Below are 19137 nucleotides of genomic sequence, written 5' to 3' on the forward strand. Positions count from 1 at the left end.
TAGTGTTAAAACTGGGACTTCCAAAGCTGCTGGCATTTATAATGCTCAGGATGAGAGTTTTCACACTAAGTGAGTGGAGGTGGGTGGTGGGGAGAAGAGTGCTCAAACCCAGAAAAAAGTGGTAGAAATCTCAGTAATGCTGCAGCACAGAAATGAGCTGGAAAGAGGCAGAGCATAACTGACTGTGGAATATGTTCAGGTATGAGTGAGCACTGCTGAGTGGATTTCCAAATTTACAATTAAATAGTCTCTCCTTTTCCTTCCAGTTTCCTTCCTCCCTTCCACACCCTCCCAATCTTTGCATCAAGAGACTATTCAGAAGAAATGCTGGCACTTAACCAAAGCTTGAAAAGGACCACCAGAAATCATCTGGTAGAGGTGGAGGCGGCAGCTCAGTCTCGAGACCAGTGAACAGTAAACTGGAAATCAGGTGCTCTGTCTTTGTTATTAACTTACTATTGTGGCTTTCAGCCAGTGATTTTTGTCCTGATATCACAAGACACAGAGCACCCAGAGCTCAGACTCAGACTTTATGTCCAGAAGGGACCATCATCATCATCATCATCTAGTCTAACCTGACCTCTTGCACACAGCAGGCCACAGACCCTTGCCCAGCCACTCCTGCAATAGACCCATAACCTCTGGCTGAGTTACTTAAATCTTCAAATCTTGATTTAAAGACTGCAAGTTTCAGAGAATCCACCATTTACTCTACTCCAGTTCAAACCAGCCAGTGACTTGTGCCCCATGCTGCAGAGGAGGGTGAAAGACTCCCTGAATCTCTGCCAATCTGATCTGGAGCAAAATTCTTTGAAGGCCATATCTGGAGTTGGGAATCAGACCCTGAGCATGTGGGTGAGACCCACCAGCCAAACACCAGGGAAAGAATTCTCCGTAGTAACTCTGAGCCCTCTTCATCTACTGTCCTATTTCTGGCCATTGGAGATATTTGCCACTGTAAGCAATCATCATACCATCCCCTCCATAACCTTATCAAGCTCAATCTTAAAACACATGTATTTTTGCCCTCTTTGGAACTTCACTCCTCTGACCATCAGCAACCTAAATTTCTAATCTAAACTTCTTGATGGCCAATATATATCCATTTGTTCCATCTTGTTCCAACTTTGGACCTTAATTTAAAGACTCCTCTCTCTCCCTGCTGTTTATCCCTCTGATGAATTTAGAGAATCATTTCTCCTCAACCTTCATTTGGTTAAGATAAACAAGCCAGGCTCCTTAAGTTGAGAGGCTGCTCAGCACCTTGCATTATCTGGTCTGAAATGTATGTTGGTTTCCCCTCAATCTAAAATTGGAATGGTAATACTTACCATTAGATAGGGCACAGAATTGAGTAACAAGGTATGGGATTCTAATTCACTTAACCCCTCTGCATTCAGATTGTCCTCCTATAGTTATGTATACACATTTGTTATCCATTCTAAAATGCTTGGAGATTCTCAGACAGTAAGCATCGAGCATTATTGATCATTCTGTAATGGGAGATATTATATGTAAACACTACCTCCTGAAGGAATCCTACTCTGAACATGGGAGTAGGAGCCTTAGACTGCTAGTGTTAAAAATTAACAAAAATATACAAGCTCTCCAGTAACTGAGTACTGTCCTCAAATCTTATTGATTTTGTAAGGAACATAATATAAAGTTTGTTCTCTATTTTGGTGCAGTTTCCAGTAAATAAACAATTCCATACTTGAAAGTTTGTTACAAGTAATTGCAATTTTGTTTGTTAAAAAAATTTGATATTTCTTGAGACCTGTTTTTCTGCAATCCTACCACATGTCAAGACCCAGAAATGTGAGCCATAAAAACTATTCTCACTTCAAAGTGAAATCTGTGTATTTCAATTCCTGTACATGTTAAAACACAGATCCAATTCATTTCAAAGATAAAAAAATGTTGATCTTTCAAACTAAAATAAAATATAGTCATTTCTCTGACCGTAGCGATGTTTTTCTTAGTTCATAAATTCTGCATTTCATTCAATTATCCTAGAGGATGTGCGTGAACATATGTCTAAGCAGCAGCAAGAGGATCTTACCAGCCAAGAGGTGGCGTTATCTGTCCTACGCCACCAGGAGACAAGGGATAGAAGGTAGGGATATCAGGAGCTGGAGGGTGTCTGGACATGCCTGTCAGAGTATGGAGAACAAGTTTGGTATTTAAGTGAAAATGTGATTAATACTATAATACAAAAATAACATGGTTAACATCGCAGTAAAAATTGTTGTTCTATACAAGGAAGTCTAGCTTCATTTTTGGTTAGTATTACAAGAGAAACACCATTAATTCCAGCCTTTAGAATAATAAATAGAGCTTGCATCCTTTACTAGATGCAGGATTAAAAGGGCGGGGGGGGGGGGAGAACCTCTTGAGACAAGTAAAGTGGAAGGAGAAGACAAAAACAACCACTAAAAAAAACCCTGACCATGAATGCAGCCCCCATGAAATCTAAAAATCGTATGGAGATGCTGTGGCAATACTTCATCTCTGAAGTGTTGCACTGAACCTACTGACAGAGTCCTGAGCAAATGTTCTGAAGAGCCACATGAAATGAGAAAAATAAAGCGTTTTCAAACAGGCAGCACACCAGAGCTAACAGATTAGGTAAATTGTTACTTGTACATTTTTCACTAGTTCCCTTATGAATTTACAGATTTTCGAAACTTGCTACCACAGAGGATCAGTAGTTAATTAAGAATCATTTTCAGGCCTGTAATGGTCACACTTGATATGATTCATTTGGCTTCTGATTGTCACTCCAGCTCCAACTAAGCTCTTCATCAAGTTGACTCCTATGGGCTCCAAGGTCAATCTCTGTTGCACTGGTAGTGTTTCATGGAAAAAAATAAGAGTCCCATGAGAAGTGATCCATCAGTTCACATTCCCCAGAATACAAAGTCCTACAACTGTAGGAATCACCTCAAGATTAAAACTTATCCTAGTCCCAACTGGGTCTGTGGTTAACATGTTTTACCTAAAACTCATGCTCCAAGGAGAGAAAGAATTATGGCTAGAGGTCACAGAGACATTGGTTTATTTAAAATATGTTTCAGGAGGAGGAGGGGTTTGGAACAGCAAGAATTGCAAATTTAACTTCACATGTTAAATCAGCTACTTGAAAATGTGTATTAAATATTTATATAGAGACACTCTAAAGGTGAAAAATGGAATGTGTCTGATCTTTACTTTGAGACTCTTAATGTTGATATATTTTGACCACAAACTGATTTTTAAAATCTGCATTTAAGATTAAGGGATTTAAAAGGGTATGTTAGAAATCTTAAAATTGTAGTGGGGAGGGGGTGAGGATGGCAAAAATGTCACCTTAACGGTGTTGCTGCTACTCTGTCAGTTTTGACATTTCAGTACGAGCTGAAATGAATAATTTAAGACCAGAAAATTCATCTATGGTAAATTCATGGTTACAAGGGGGCGGGGGGGACACCCAGAAACTAGGATCTGAAGCAATTCATTTGATTGAGTTCTCAGATCAAAGAGTAACCAGAAGATAGGACACAAACACCAATGGAAGCATATGGCAGGAAGCTTTCTTGAAGTTTACCGCGGACATCTGGTCATTCTACATTTTACTAGATTCTGGTGTACAGACAGTATTTAAATTGGGAGACCTAGTTTGACTAAAACCGTGGAGTATTTGGTCACCTTAGAGGCCTCCAGCCTTCTCGTTCATTCCCACTTCCAGCAACCTTTCATCTGCTCAGAAGCATGAGCACTGGAAGATCCCCTAGTTCAGTGAGAATAGGACCTATTCCTTGTGTTAAGGGAAAGATCTGGCAAGGAGAGAGAAAGGAAGGACAACAACAGAAGAAACCAAAATAAGGGAGGACTTTAAGCTAGGGCCTATGATGGATACAAGAGAAAAATGACTGTTGTACAGAAAGACACATGAAAAGCAAATCCTGGCTGAAGTCTCAACATCTTCGGAGTTCCTGTGCTGTGCACCCGATGAGCCACCACAGGCTGGCAACTCTGACATAAGGGATAAAACTTCAGTGTCATAATGGGGGCACATCATAGCAATGGGACTGAGTAATTTGTTCAAAGTCCCCGATGAATTAGTTCATATACATATTTATCTTCTGCATTCATGCCCAGAGAGCAAGACTCACAAGACCAGCAGAGTCAGTACTACTGTCCCCGTTATAGGAGCTGGAGTAGTGCCCTGGTCTATACTTGCTTGCCCCAAGGCTTAAATTCAGACCATTTCACAGGCTAGACATTTAGGAATTAAACAGGAATCACACAAGAGTGTGACTGGTTCTTGGATACAGTCCATTGATATTGGTGGCATAGGAAGGACAATGAGCACACGAAGGATACATGGGATGAGTTTAGAAAACCTCCCTCAAATGGACAATACTGACAAGTACTCAACGATTTGTCTAGAGATGGGCTTGCACCAGGACCCCAATCCAGAACTCAATGGACCTTCACATTCTAGCTGTGCAGCTTGGCAGTCCTCCAGGAGTATACAAGAGTACTGAAACTAAGGGAGGCAACTGCTACTGATTTCAGTCTATGGATTACGCACATAGCTAGTCCCCTATGCAACCTGAGCCAGCTGCCACCAGTCCCTCCACAAGGCCAAGTCTGCTGCCTTTGTTTCCCCAGTAGAGACCATGACCATCACAGACCCAAGGCAGCAGCCTCTGAGCAGGCCCTCTACGGAGGGCAAGGAGCTCTGCTTTCTTTTTCTCCAGGTGCTACTGGCTGCCCTAACATCCAAGGTAAGCAAGAGACTTTTCTACAGCCTCCTAACTACCTGTTTTAATAATGATAGCATCTATTAAATCTGTGCCTCTATTGCTCCATCTGCTGGGCTACCCTGGCCTCTGAACCCTCTGTTGTTCCTTTTCCTTATCTCCAAATGCTGTGCCACTATCTTCTGACCTGGATCACCCCTCCACTCTCAGCTTCACCTTGTTCATCATTGTGCCTCGTGTGTCTAGCTTATACCCACCTCGCTTGCTCCTTCCTTGTTCTTGCCAGTCCCCTTCCCTCACCACACCATACTCCCCTCCTTCTCATTTCCCCTCCTGGGGGTCTCATTGGGAGCTTGTTTCCTTGCTCTCAAATCCACTCATCTCCATCGCGTTCTGTGCATCTTCATTTCTGGTGATCTGTCTCAATCCAGGTTAGTGCACTCCCACACCACGTTTTAGGAGCAATTGAACCATGAGACTAAATTAATCAAGACCCACATGGTTTTAGGTGAAAACTACCAGCACCCCTGGTTTCAAACAAGATTCGTAGATCTTCTCAAGTCTTTCAGTGAAGCCCCATAAATTGCACTTAGTGACATTGTGTTTGTATGTTGCAGGACAAAGCTGCCCAGCATACTGTAAATCTGTTCAATGGCCACTACATCCAGGAGATAAACTTACAAAACTATTTGATTTTGTATGTTTTACATGCACAAAAAAACAGCTGACATCTAAAGATGCATACATCTAAAAATCAGTCTTTTTGCAAGTTTAGAAATCTTACACAATTCACCTACATGCCCAAGATTGTTATACTTACATTGCTTCAAATTGTGTGTTCTGAAAACTACACATGTATTTTATAGACCACTACTCAATTAAGATAAGTAGCAATAAGGAGAGAGGGAACTGAGAACCTTCCTCTTGCACGGCACTACATTTTGGAATATGATGAAATATGGAAAGGAAATAAGGACATGAAATACAAGTTTGAGAAAACAAGGAACTTAAGGTTTTAAATATATAATTCAACTCACCTTCCTGTGTCTCAAATAATTGAGATTTCATATTATGTCTGTATGCTGCAATACTTGGGCACAACAGGGGGCGCCAAGGACTAATTTTTTTTAATAATTTTAAAATACTTTGATGAGCAAAATAAGACAAAGTGATAAAAATGTGCACTGTCCTCCAACTTTAAACAGCCAGTTAAGAGATCCGTATTACGTAAGACTAGCTGTCCCATACCAACACATGACATGTCAAGTTTCAGAGGAAGATAATTTGCTAAATTGAGACCCTTGAAACCAGGATTTAGAATAGATCCTTTGATATGCTGGCGGGCTTCAGGGTACTAGAGCTCTAAAACTAGCATCCACAGTTGTTTCTTGTGCTTTCCTTTAGTTGTTAGAAGTAACCTCACCTTGTTTTGAGTTGGCATCTGAGGGGATGTGTGAAGGGTGTGACCCTGGAGAAAAGTGCTCATCGCTGTAAGTGATAAGTGGGGTGAGAGGGTGAACCGCATGTGAAGGCTGCACCACTGGCACCTTATTTGACTGCAAGAGAGTAAAAACAAGAAGTATTAGTAATAATTCTCAATTCTGTTGTTTTTGGCGGGGGGTGCGGACACTCATGGTAACTAGTTTTAAAACGAATTTGCATTACTGACCACATTTAACCTCCTTGCTTCTGAACATAGAAAACATGGAACTCTCACCTGCTAGGACAGAGTGCTTTTGAGGGGGGATAAGGCATGATAGTCACGCTTGTAGTGGCAGCCTGAAGACTGTTGGGGCGGACCAGATAGAGAGGATGCTGAAGCCAGAAAGTTTCTGTGATTAGGTGGAGAGACAGCCACAGCTGCTCTTGGGAGGCCTAGTGGAGTGGGGTTATGGGAAGAAGCAAGAGGAGGAGCTGACTGGTAGGAGGGCAAGCAGAGGCCAAGCAGTCCACATAGTACCAGAATAGGACCAACTACACAGCAGAAATTAAATTATGGGAAAGCTCTACACCACCAATTGCAGTTTGCATTTCTTCGGCCTTGAACAGCGAAACCAGTCTGATCAGTGTCGTTTTTGTTTAATGTCACTGCCTGGTTCTTATGCATTAATACAGTGCTATACTGTTGAAAATTTCCAACACTGCTGAGGTATTGGCTCCTTCCTTCTGCCCTATTCCAATTCCCCAAAAGAATGATGAATTTTTAGATAAATATTTCAGTTCATAGCAGAGAACAGAACAGTCCCCCACAAGAGTGTAATTTGGGGTATGAGGAGTTGACAGTGTCCCTTTAACAAACTAGGTTGCTTATGATCAAAACATACCAGCTCAATTTCTGGAGAAGGGTAGCACCAGGTCCCTGCTGCTTAGGTTGACATGTACTACATTTCTAAGAACTGAAAAGTGCTAAGAATGCCTGAGAAGACCAGTATTTTCGTGTTTTTCCCAACACCCAGTTGGGAGCATAAAATACAGATACAAATAAACACACACACTTGTATTTGATATTTTCTACAAATTAGACATCCATTAAAAACAAAAAAAGTGTTTGCCTGATACACGCAGGAGTGGCCTGAAGCTGAAGAAACACCACTAGCAGTAATTATTCTCACAGCCAAAACATTATCCCCAACCCTTTACAAAAACACAAACAAAAAAACAAAAACAAAAACCCCACCACACTAGAAAACAACTGTTTTGGGGACTCACCAGGCCATGTGCACATTACCTATTTTCCTATATATCTTCATTCCTCGCTTCTCATAGCAGGACTATGCTATAGTAATCCTAGCATGTAACAGATCAATTACTCATCATTTCTATCCCAGTATTCTGTCTGCTGCCCCTCCACAAAAATAATTAGGCTACAAACAGAGATTTTTAATTAAAAATGAAGAAAGTGGTCAGACAAAAATGCTCTTAAAGCTCAGCAAGGACATTAACTGCCAAATATTTGGAATTAAGAAAAAAATTAAGAGCCCATTGAAATGAATTTTATTTGAATCCCGATATTCAAACCCTGGCATCATAATAGATTTTAGGACTATATTTCAAAGTCTAAATCAAGGATTTCTTTAGACTTCTAGAACTAGAAGCGTTAAGTGGATAACTAAATTTAAAAAAAGGCTGATAAAAGTGCATGGAGCAGTGTGGCTGGGAACCAGTGCAGTATTTTCTGCTTTCCTTGTTTTCAAGAGCACCACCTTAAGGAACTTGCATTAGAAGGCAGTATCTTCTTAATGTCTGACCTATCCCTCCAGTCATATAGCTCAGAATCTAGTGCCATGATATTTTGCTAAATTATGCTATCCTTGCTCTCCTCTTAATTTTACGGTTTTCAGCACAGATTTGCTTTCCTGTGGGATGGAGATAAGAACCTGAGGATTTTAATTTAAGCTTTGGCCTTGTCTTATATTTTGCAAGATGGAGAGAGAAAGCAGAGCTAGTAGGTATTTTAAAGCCAACAAGCATTAGGTCCATTTTTATGACAAAATAATAGAACCAATGTGAATTTTCAATAATATGTAGGAGTTCAGTTCTAAAGGTGATCGTTCAGACTGCTGTTCATCCCTCCTTTTTGTATAAATTAAATAAAATAGGTGCCAAATTTCAGATGATTTGCCAACCACATCTCAGTCTTTAGCTGAAAGATTCGTGCATTGATTCTCCAATCAGCAGTTACTTTAGCTTCAATAATCAGTGTATTGTAGGTCTGTAGATGTGTTTACGTCACACATCAGTTAATCAGTATTGATTGTTCAAGTTTGGTAACTAACCTTTTGTACCATGTTGAGTATAATTAGTCTGCATGTTCCACGGTAGCAAGGTTACTCAGGAATTAGTTTTAGATATTATCCATTTATGCTTTTAGTTAGCCCTTCCTTCTATACTCTAGGTCTTCAGTGTCCTGGTGACTTATTTATTTAAGCATCTTATTTCACACACCATAGACATCAGGTTATCCAGCATGCCTGCCACATGCTGCTTTTAAGTGCTTGGAGCAGGTAGAGCATGTTGTTTACCTAGCCCCCTCTCAAGAGCAGCAAGTGAATCACTCAGTAGCTTCTGTAAGAGGAATGGTGGCATCAGTCCACTTCCTACTGGATAGTTGTCTACACTAAAAAAAAACATTAGCCGGAATGGATGGCAAAGGCCTCAAGGACTGAATGGACAGACTACTGAACAACCCACTCATCTCTAGAGATTGTACCCTATATATGAGGGATCAGACACATTGGTGATGGGATTGTGGGGAAAGGAACTTTATTACCATTGTGTGTGCCATTACCATCCTAAGAATAGAGGAATTCCCTCTAGGTGTCTCAATCCAGCTCTAACAATGAATAGAAAATTAGAACCAATGGATACTCTTTTAGAAGACTGACATTCCTAGAAGTACCAGGACAAAAAGTGATCTTAATTGGCTGATTCATGCACGGATACCCCTTCAAGTCACTGCTTGCCAGAAGTTGCATTTCTGGTAGTGGCTGTGCTTGTGACCCCATAGATTCAGATTACTTACTGGCAAGTATCAAAGATGTACCCCATTCTACATATCTCTAGATTTCATTTCAAAGCTGGGGCATTGAATCAAACTCTGCTTGGAAAGTTTCATGTTCAGTTTCAATTTTTTTTTTTAAATGTATTATTTTAAATCAATGTTCTTCTGGTGATCACTGAGGAACACCAAAGTTCCATAAACTCATTCATGGAAAGGGATTCAACCTGGACTCGGTGTTCTTAAAAACCTTCTGTAAGTCTGGTACTAGTGAAAGAGTGATACTGTGCTTTACCCATTCATTTCCCTGAATCTTAAGACCCCTGACTGGGCTCTCCAGGGCATGCACCCTCATGGGCTGAAAATCTGCCAGAAGTGAGGGGCAGAGACCAACGCATGACACCCAAAACCATCACACTACTGAAGAGGCCAGAGTCATCTGACCCAGATAATATAATGGGATGAGCCAAGCATTCAATCAGGCCTGGTCTAAATGGGTGGGAAAGATTCAGAACAACATATGAATATGAGCTGATACAGTTATGCCACTATTATTCCCCATAGACACTTTTTGCAGGATATGAGGGGGCCTTTTTTCAGTTCAGGTTGCTTGGTAAGGGAGAATATCTATACTGTGTATAGCTATATTGTGGTAGCAAGCTCTCAGTGCCTCTTCCAGCAGGGTTCTTATGGAGCCCTGATCAATTTTAGAGCTGCCTCTCTCCTGGTGAAATTCCTGAGGGAGGACACCAGGTAGAGGTTTCTAAGGAGAGGGAAGTGAAGTCACAAAAGTGCAGCTTGCCTGTACACACTCAGAGGGCATTTTAAAGTTAACCTACAAATATCAATTTTAATTTATGGCATTTCATTGCTATATGCTGCATTCCACCCCTCCACCCCACCTCCCAATAACCAATCTAACAGAGGAATATTATAGAAGTTGCTGCCAAGTCAGTGTGCTTAGGCAGGATTTGTATCATGTTATAAGTGTTAACTACAATACTAAGTGATAACTGCAATTAATCCTGCTCTTGCTGAAAAGCTAGCAAGGTTTTGTTTTTCACTCAGAGGGTCTCCTTTCCAGAGTGTATTTTATTCATGTATAATGTGACAAGACATAGTTAGAGGGAGGCTGGGAAGAAAAAAAAAGGAGGGGGGGAGAATGTGGATTTTTAGGTCTTTGCAAAAAGAGATGACTAGCTAAAACATGTAGAGAATGTGTTGAGTTCCATCTCTCTCCAGGCCAGAGCCAGAGGTAATAGGATGTTGTACTGGAGAGCATCGACAGACACAATGGCCACAATCTAGGTCATGTAGAGTAGGAGAGGAAATTAAATAATTTGGTATCTCTTCTTGTACAGTTTGATAAAGGAAACCAATCTTCAACCATTTTAGAGATTGGTTTCCCTTTATCAATCTGTATTATGGACTGTGCACATCAGCCTTTCCCCAATTATTCTATAATGTAATGTACTTTACTCAGGGCCAGCACTTCCATTTAGGCGACCTAGGTGGTCGCCTAGGGCACTAGGATTTGTGGGGGTGGCATTTTGCCACCCTCGGCGGCAATTCGGCGGCGGGGGGTCCTTCCATGCTCCGGGTTTTCTGCGGCAATTCTGCAGCAGGTCCTTCACTCGCTCTGGGACCCGCCGCCAAAGTGCCCCGAAGACCGGGAGCCATGAAAGGACCCCCCCACCGCAGAATTGCCACCAACGACCGGGAGCACGGAAGGACCCCCGCCTATGGCGCCAAAAACCCTGGCGCCGCTCCTGACTTTACTGCAAAAGACGTGAGCAATTCAAATAGATCTGAACCTAGGGCCTATCACAGTTTGGGTCATAGACACTAAGCTCCAGGAAATGTTTTGCACAGTATTCAGTATACACTCAGGCCATGTCTACATCTAAAATTTTGCAGCGCTGGTTGTTACAGCTGTATTAGTACAGCTGTATAGGGCCAGCGCTGCAGAGTGGCCACACTTACAGCAACCAGCGCTGCAAGTGGTGTTAGATGTGGCCACACTGCAGCGCTGTTGGGCGGCTTCAAGGGAGGTTCCGGGACCGAGAGAGCAAACCGGGAAAGGAAACCAGCTTCGCCGCGGTTTGCTCTCTCGGTCCCGGAGCCAGCCAGCAAACCGCGGGGAAGGAGACCTGCTTGCTCGGGGTTCCGGGACCGAGAGAGCAAACCGGGAACGCCGCGGTTTGCTCTCTCGGTCCCGGAGCCAGCCAGCAAGCCGCGGGGAAGGAGACCTGCTTGCTCGGGGTTCCGGGACCGAGAGAGCAAACCGGGAACGCCGCGGTTTGCTCTCTCGGTCCCGGAACCCCGGCGTTCCCGGTTTGCTCTCTCGGTCCCGGAGCCAGCCAGCAAGCCGCGGGGAAGGAGACCTGCTTGCTCGGGGTTCCGGGACCGAGAGAGCAAACCGGGAACGCCGCGGTTTGCTCTCTCGGTCCCGGAGCCAGCCAGCAAGCCGCGGGGAAGGAGACCTGCTTGCTCGGGGTTCCGGGACCGAGAGAGCAAACCGGGAACGCCGCGGTTTGCTCTCTCGGTCCCGGAGCCAGCCAGCAAACCGCGGGGAAGGAGACCTGCTTGCTCGGGGTTCCGGGACCGACAGAGCAAACCGCGGCGTTCCCGGTTTGCTCTGTCGGTCCCGGAACCCCGAGCAAGCAGGTCTCCTTCCCCGCGGTTTGCTGGCTGGCTCCGGGACCGAGAGAGCAAACCGCGGCGTTCCCGGTTTGCTCTCTCGGTCCCGGAACCCCGAGCAAGCAGGTCTCCTTCCCCGCGGTTTGCTGGCTGGCTCCGGGACCGAGAGAGCAAACCGCGGCGTTCCCAGTTTGCTCTCTCGGTCCCGGAACCACGAGCAAGCAGGTCTCCTTCCCCGCGGTTTGCTGGCTGGCTCCGGGACCGAGAGAGCAAACCGGGAAAGGAAACCAGCTTGATTACCAGAGGCTTCCTCCTTCCACGGAGGTCAAGAAAAGCGCTGGTGAGTGTCTACATTGCATTACCAGCGCTGGATCACCAGCGCTGGATCCTCTACACCCGAGACAAAACGGGAGTACGGCCAGCGCTGCAAACAGGGAGTTGCAGCGCTGGTGATGCCCTGCAGATGTGGACACTCTCAAAGTTGCAGCGCTGTAACTCCCTCACCAGCGCTGCAACTTTCTGATGTAGACAAGCCCTCAGTGACTACACAATTTAAAAAAAAAAAAAATAGCCATTACTACCACATGCAAGTTTCAAGGTTTAGATTTTTATACTGGTGTGATGTTTGTGTGTACACAACATACCTTTCATTCCAAATAGTTTACAAACTTGGATTCTAATCCTGTAAACCCTTAATCATTTGATCAGTCCCACTGAAGACAATGGGACTATTTGCATGACTATGAACCACTTTTGTGGACTGGTAAGAGTTTCAGGCATCTGTTCCTATAAAGAAAGTTGAATCCCCCATTGAAATGCAATGTTTGGATACAATACCATAAAGCAGTTTATGATTCAGTTCTTCTTAAAAACAGGTCTTTTAATAAAGTCATACATATGCTGAAATGGCTCCTCACCCAACTCCCAGATTGCATATAAACAGACTGAAGCCTATGTATTGGGGGAGTGTGGGGAGGAAATGAGTAGTTAAGCACGTTGATGTTTGTATATACAAACACCCATTTCATTGTTGTATTGGAAAATATAGTTGAACTTACATTTTCCTAAAATTCCACAGAAAATTAACAGCTCCAACTTTTGTATGTCAGTCTGTACCCCTAAAAATTTACATGCCTTTTAAGAGAAAAGAATCAGTCCAGACTTACTGAACAAAATATTTCCTTCCTCTGCTGTTTAGAAGAATGCTGTAAGACACATACATAATCTCATCTTTGTGCAAAGTATGGAGGATGCCCTCCCATAGGACAACAAAAACACACCACACACCCCGAAGAAGCAGAGGTTCACAGATTTGCAAACCTAAAAACCTGTGTTATGCTTTAAGCTACCTTGTCATAGAGATGTTAAACTAGGTTTATGACCATTAAAAGTTAATCGCAAAGAAACACTTAAGCCCATTAACCTGAGTGCATGCCACTTATGCTCTCACTGACCAGGCTCAAAAGGGCAGTCACACCTGAACAGCTAAAAAACTAACCCTGCTCTTTAAGGTAGAACAGAGTCATGTCATTGGCTCCATCTCTGTTACCTAACTAGGATGATCAGATGTCCCATTTTTATAGGGACGGTCTTGTTTTTTGGAACTTCCTTATTTAGACACCTATTACCTCCCACCCCTTGTCCCGTTTTTTCAGTTGCTATCTGGTCACCCTATACATAACAGATAACAAAACTTCATTGGAGCATGGGGTCTCAAGTGTATGGTGTGATTTTCAGAATCTCATGTATGTTGAATAACTGATACTTATTGAATCCTCTCTGGGCCACTTCCACACGTCATGGAAGTTTTGCCATTACCTGTGACCTCGCAGAATGATACATCATTATTTGTTACTAGCATAGTGCTAACAGACTGCTAGATACTTTGCAAGCAGGTAAGAAAGTCCCTGCTCCAGAGAACTTGCAATCTAGACTGAGAAGTCACAGCAGAGCTGGCTGGCCTGATAACTAAAGGGAAAAAAAAAAACACAAACAAAAACAAAAACAAAAAAACCAGGCAGCTTAACTGTGTATGCTGAACTCCTCTCACATCCTGAGACACCTCCTGGGCATTCGGACGACACTGGTAAAGTTATTAGTGAAATATTGGATATTGCCTTCAAGTAATTCAAAATGTCACAACTGCATCTACTATTTCCATAAATGAAAAACAAAATGTGTTTAATAGAAAAAATAATAAATGCAGCCACAAATGAAACCACACTTTCCCATGTACAGAAAGTCAGCCTAAAAATTTTTAGGCTATGAGCAGACGCAGAAAATTTTAAAGAGTTAATACAAGGCAAACAGGTTTTCTGGCTGATGGCTTTTTCTTTCACAGACTACTAGGGCTTTATCTACATTAGACTTTAAGAAATCTACCATTATGACATTACCACAACTGGAATTTCACTGCTGACAATTTCCACAAAACATTTCATTGTAAGGAAGGCTTTAGAGAACATATTCCACATATCTGCAAAAAGAATCTAAGCCAAGCTTTCTGAAGGGACTAGTGATTTTAGGTGTCTTACTTCTTTGAGGCCCAACTTGAGCTATCTTAGAGGGGCCTGATTTTCAAGCAGTTGAATGCCCAGGACTTTCTGAAGAGTACATTTAAAGGTGCTTCAAGTTGAGCAACCAATAATTGGGATATCCAAAAGTAGTCACTTTTGAAAAAAAATCTTGGCCATAGTTTTCACTTTCAAAGGAAAAAGGAAAAAAAAAGATTTGGATGAGTATTCCTCCAACACTACTCAAGAATACATTCAAATCAATTCATCTGAGGAGACTTTGGGGGGACAACAATGCCATATATTAGATTCAGTTTAACCCCTAAACATTTTTGTTCTATTTTCAAAAGGTCTGTAAAGGAAAAATGATTAATTGAAGCTTCAGTGAAAGCTAGCAGCTGTAAGATATCCCATATGCAACAAGAGTGCAAAACTATAAAAAGACTGAGCCACCGCAGAAATGTTTGTTGGTTAACACCAGCAATGAGTCAAGCTGTTTTGGAAACTTGCATTGAGCTGAATGGAGACTTTGTTCCACCAGGTGCTGAAAGATATTAAATTAATAAATCTTCCAGAGGGCTCTTGTATCCGTGATGATGAGGAGTTAACAATTGGACCAGGAGTTTAAGGAAGATACAACCTATGATCCAAACACCATGAGCAAATGTGGAGAATATGGTGGTAATAAGTGGATGAATACCCTTATTGAAGAGGAGTAAAGTTCATGCTGTCACCCCCATTCATTTCAATGGTAGTCGCTGCATGTATTAAACGTGTATATACAAAACAGACACCACCAAATCAGAGGACTGAGTCAAATCAAGTTACCAGATTACCTTTATTGTTCTGGGCAGTACCTAAACAACTAGATAGCTCTGATATTTTATTCGTGACATCCATACCACCACCCACAATCTGTTTGCAACCTAGAGGGGCTTTAATCCCAATCATTGTTTGAAACCATTCCAGAGAATCCTCATATTATGTCAAATCCCTTCATTTGATATAATCCAGGCTGACCTGCCCCATGACCTGATCTCAGCTACACAAGTTTCTGAAGCACAACCATCAGTAATTACTCTTACTAGTTCCCTGCCTCTAGGCTAAAACAGCTCTGAACCTCAGCCACTGGATGGCTACAGTAGCATCAAAAATATAATAAGACTCAAGGAGTCAGAAGTATAAAAATGATGTAGGAGTAAAAGATAGCCTGCCTATACTTTACACAGAAAGGAGACACCAAAATGCAATTGTTCCACTGGCTGATTATGTTCCATTGGAAGCCACTGTTAAAATACTATCTGCACTCTACTTGTTTCATGCTGCTGTTAAGAAAGATGAATTTAATACAAACAATCATATGAACTTGCTACAGTGACACAGAATTTAGTGGTACGCCTGTTTTATAGACTTCTCCAACCCAATCCCATTGGAACCTCTCAGACCATTCTGCTTTTCTCAGCAACTGTAGAATATTTCATATGTAATTTATTTTCTCTTTTTTTCAAGCAAGGCATGTTTATGCAGATTAAGTTATAATTACAGCTGAAACAATAGTCAGTGAAATAGCGTTACTATGTTACACTCACAAAATTCATGTACCAGGGAGCAGGCACTTGCTGAGGGGCAAAAGGACCTAGAAATTAATTTGATCCCCAGCCAACTTAAAAACATTAAATCATTATCAATGAGAGGCACCACGACCTGGATAGCAAATTCATGTTCAATACCCTTAGCAGGGAATATTCATGCTTTGTCCCTGAAAACAGAGTTGCTAGGTTAAATAAATATAAAAAAATACCACACACAACCACCCAATACATGACACGTTAATGAAAACGTTAACAAAATAAGAATTTGGAAAATTTCAGCTAGATCCTCTAGGGAAAAAAAAATATTATATATACACACACACCCCATTGCTAACATAGCAAGTGTTTGATTCTCTCTTGAAAGGCGCAGAGACCTTATGGGAGGAGATCTCCTCACCTGAGAAGTCTTTTCCCCAAAAATCTGTCGTCACTTGGTATCCAATTTTGTCAATTCCAAGAGCAAGTGTTGTGCTCTGACATATCAGAGATTAAAATTAGTTTTGGCAAGGAGGATTTAGCAGACCAAGAGAGGGGCAACTCCAAAGGCAAGGGAAATCATCCCAATCTTCCCATCAAAACAGTGATGGAATTGTAATGGATTTGCAAATCCTTAGGTTTATGCATATGAGGACTGTTTTTGTTCCAATAAATGTAGTTTTGAACAATGTAGGTGATGAGGAGCCTAAAGACCTTCATGAGGTTAGCCTCCCATTGCCACAAAGGTTTTACAGGCAGAAACAAGACTTAACAGGTGGGTGAAATGAATGTGTGGGCTGGATGGTGGGTAGAGAGGATGTGGGTAAGAAGAATAGAATGTTTTAGCATAAACTAGCTACGTGTAGGTATAAAATGATGATCAGCATCATAGTAATTGCAACTCACCACTTTCCTAGCAGGTATTAGATAGTAGCTTTTTGGGGATGTCATGGCAGAGGCGTGGCAAGCTTGAGATATCTACTAAAGTTCAAGTTATTTTTCCTCCTCCCACCTAAAAAACCATTTACTGACAGTAATAATTTTTATACAGAATGAACACTAAGTATCCTTGCAGAATGAGGACTCATCTGACTTGCAGAGATTATTTTAAAGAAACAGAATAGAAAATAATTATATACTCAAAATGTATTCAAGTCTCTGAATCACTGCATTGAGTTTTGATCACCTGACCTTAAGTAAAAGGTAGCAACGATGAAGACGACCAGAGAAGGACAACAAAGATGGTTAGTGATGCAGCAAGAACTAACGTAATGGGTGTCCACAAAAAATTAGATTAATATACCTTGTAAAAGAAAAGAGTCACTGGGGCTTCAGGAAAGTTGTGAAAGTCACTGTGAAACCTGACCCAGACCATCCTTTCGCCCTGCTTCATAACATGACAGAAAGCCATTTAAATAAATGTATATATGTATAACTAAAAAGGAAAATATGTTTAAGTGTATCAGTCCATGGATTTGCTACTCCAGAGTCAAATACTGCAGCCACTCAAATAAGGGATTGATTAGTTTTATAAAAATATAACGCGACCCGATATAACATGAATTCAGATATAACGCGATAAAGCAGCGCTCCGGGGGGAGGGAAAGGCTGCGCACTCCAGCGGATCAAAGCAAGTTTGATATGATGTGGTTTCACCTATAACATGGTAAGATCTGTTGGCTTCCGAGGACAATGTTATATCAAGGTAGAACAGTAACTAAATCTCATGCTTTAGAGAATAAACTGATCACCTGTAGAGTCAGAAAGGAAATAGTGTGCAGTTGCAATCAGGCAGGTAAGTTACCGAGGGGGGTGGGGGAAGAGAGGGAATGTCCTCTGAATTAGGCATTCACTACAGAGGCAGATACCCAACTTGGACAAAGTGGTCTGAAATGGTATGGCAAATCCTATATTCTTATGCAAAGAAGATTGTGAGGGTGCAGTAATTCTCTTCATTCAAAGGAGCTAACAGCTCATTTTGTAAATGAAGTGCTACACATTTCAATATCACTCTCCAACTGGAGCTTTATGCAAGACAGGATCGGAGCTGAGCTAGCATGGGAGACGAAGAGGATACAAGGGAAAAAAGCAACCAGGCCCGGGCCACCAGAGCCAAAAAATAGATGCCCAGTAAGGGGCACGGAAATGTGCTAAAAAAGTCTACCTTATTGCAGAAATGTTCTGCTGTTGCTAGGGAGCAGAAGAAAGCAACTGGTAACTAATGTAAAGGAGCCTGTTTGTCTTCTAGCTGTCCTCTAGTTCCTGGGCAGCCCTGTAGCAACTGGCCATAGCTGCACCACATGGGAAGACAGTCTGCAGCGGCAGCAGCAGCATCCAAACAGATGTTTTTACCAGTCACCCAATGGGCTAAGGGGGCAGACAATAAGGAAAGAGACAGAACAGGGGTAGGGGGAGGTTAATATGTGAATTAAGAGGATGGGAAAGCCCTCCCTCCAGAAAAATGGGGGTGAGGGGAAAGCAAGGGTGGCAACTTAAGAAATGCAGGTTGCAGGAAGGGTTAGAGGCAAAAAACCCTGAATTTGTACTTTGGGGCCCATCAGATGCACAGATTTCAAGGCCCAAAGGGGCCAGTATGAGCATTTAGTCTGACTTCCAGCACAGTAACTTCTCACTTAACGTCATAGTTATGTTCCTGAAAAATGCGACTAAGTGAAACGATGTTAAGCAAATCCAATTTTCCCAAGAGAATGAATGTAAGTGGAGGGGTGGGGGAGTAGGTTCCAGGGCAGCTTCCCCTACTCTGCAAGCACCAGAGGCAGGGGGGTTCAACCTTCAGCCCACCCACTCCTCTCCTTCCCCCAAGTCCCCACTCTTGACCCGCCTCTTCTCCTCCCCACCTCCTCCCACTTTAGAAGGGAGGAGGAGGAGCCAGGACACAGCGAACGAAGTAAACACCAGCTGATTGCCACATAAGGGAGGGAGAGGGAGGCGCCCTGAGTCCTCACTCCTCCCCCCTCCCTCCCACCCTCCCCTGCCTCTCGAATGCTGCAAGCCAGCTGATTGCTGCAGGAAGGAGGCGGGGGTGGAGGGGGAAGGCGCTGATCCGCACAGTCTGCCCGCAGGCGGGAGGCGCTGGGGGGAGGGGGCTGTAGGGAGCTGCCAGCTGTGGAGAAGCCAAATAATGTAAGCGTGGAGCATTGCACAACTTT

At 42.6% G+C, this 19137-nt stretch overlaps 1 protein-coding gene across 1 annotated transcript in view; it reads right to left on the minus strand.

The window, feature by feature from the left end:
• The window catches only part of LEF1 (lymphoid enhancer binding factor 1), a 97955-nt gene that overhangs the window by 32219 nt on the left and 46599 nt on the right, over positions 1-19137 (minus strand). Inside the window, 2 exon segments of the mRNA XM_030564795.1 lie at positions 2063-2153; positions 6172-6304. Coding sequence (XP_030420655.1) covers positions 2063-2153; positions 6172-6304 — 224 coding nt within the window.

The sequence above is a fragment of the Gopherus evgoodei genome, chromosome 5 (genome assembly GCF_007399415.2).
Source record: "Gopherus evgoodei ecotype Sinaloan lineage chromosome 5, rGopEvg1_v1.p, whole genome shotgun sequence".
Lineage (NCBI taxonomy): Eukaryota > Metazoa > Chordata > Testudines > Testudinidae > Gopherus > Gopherus evgoodei.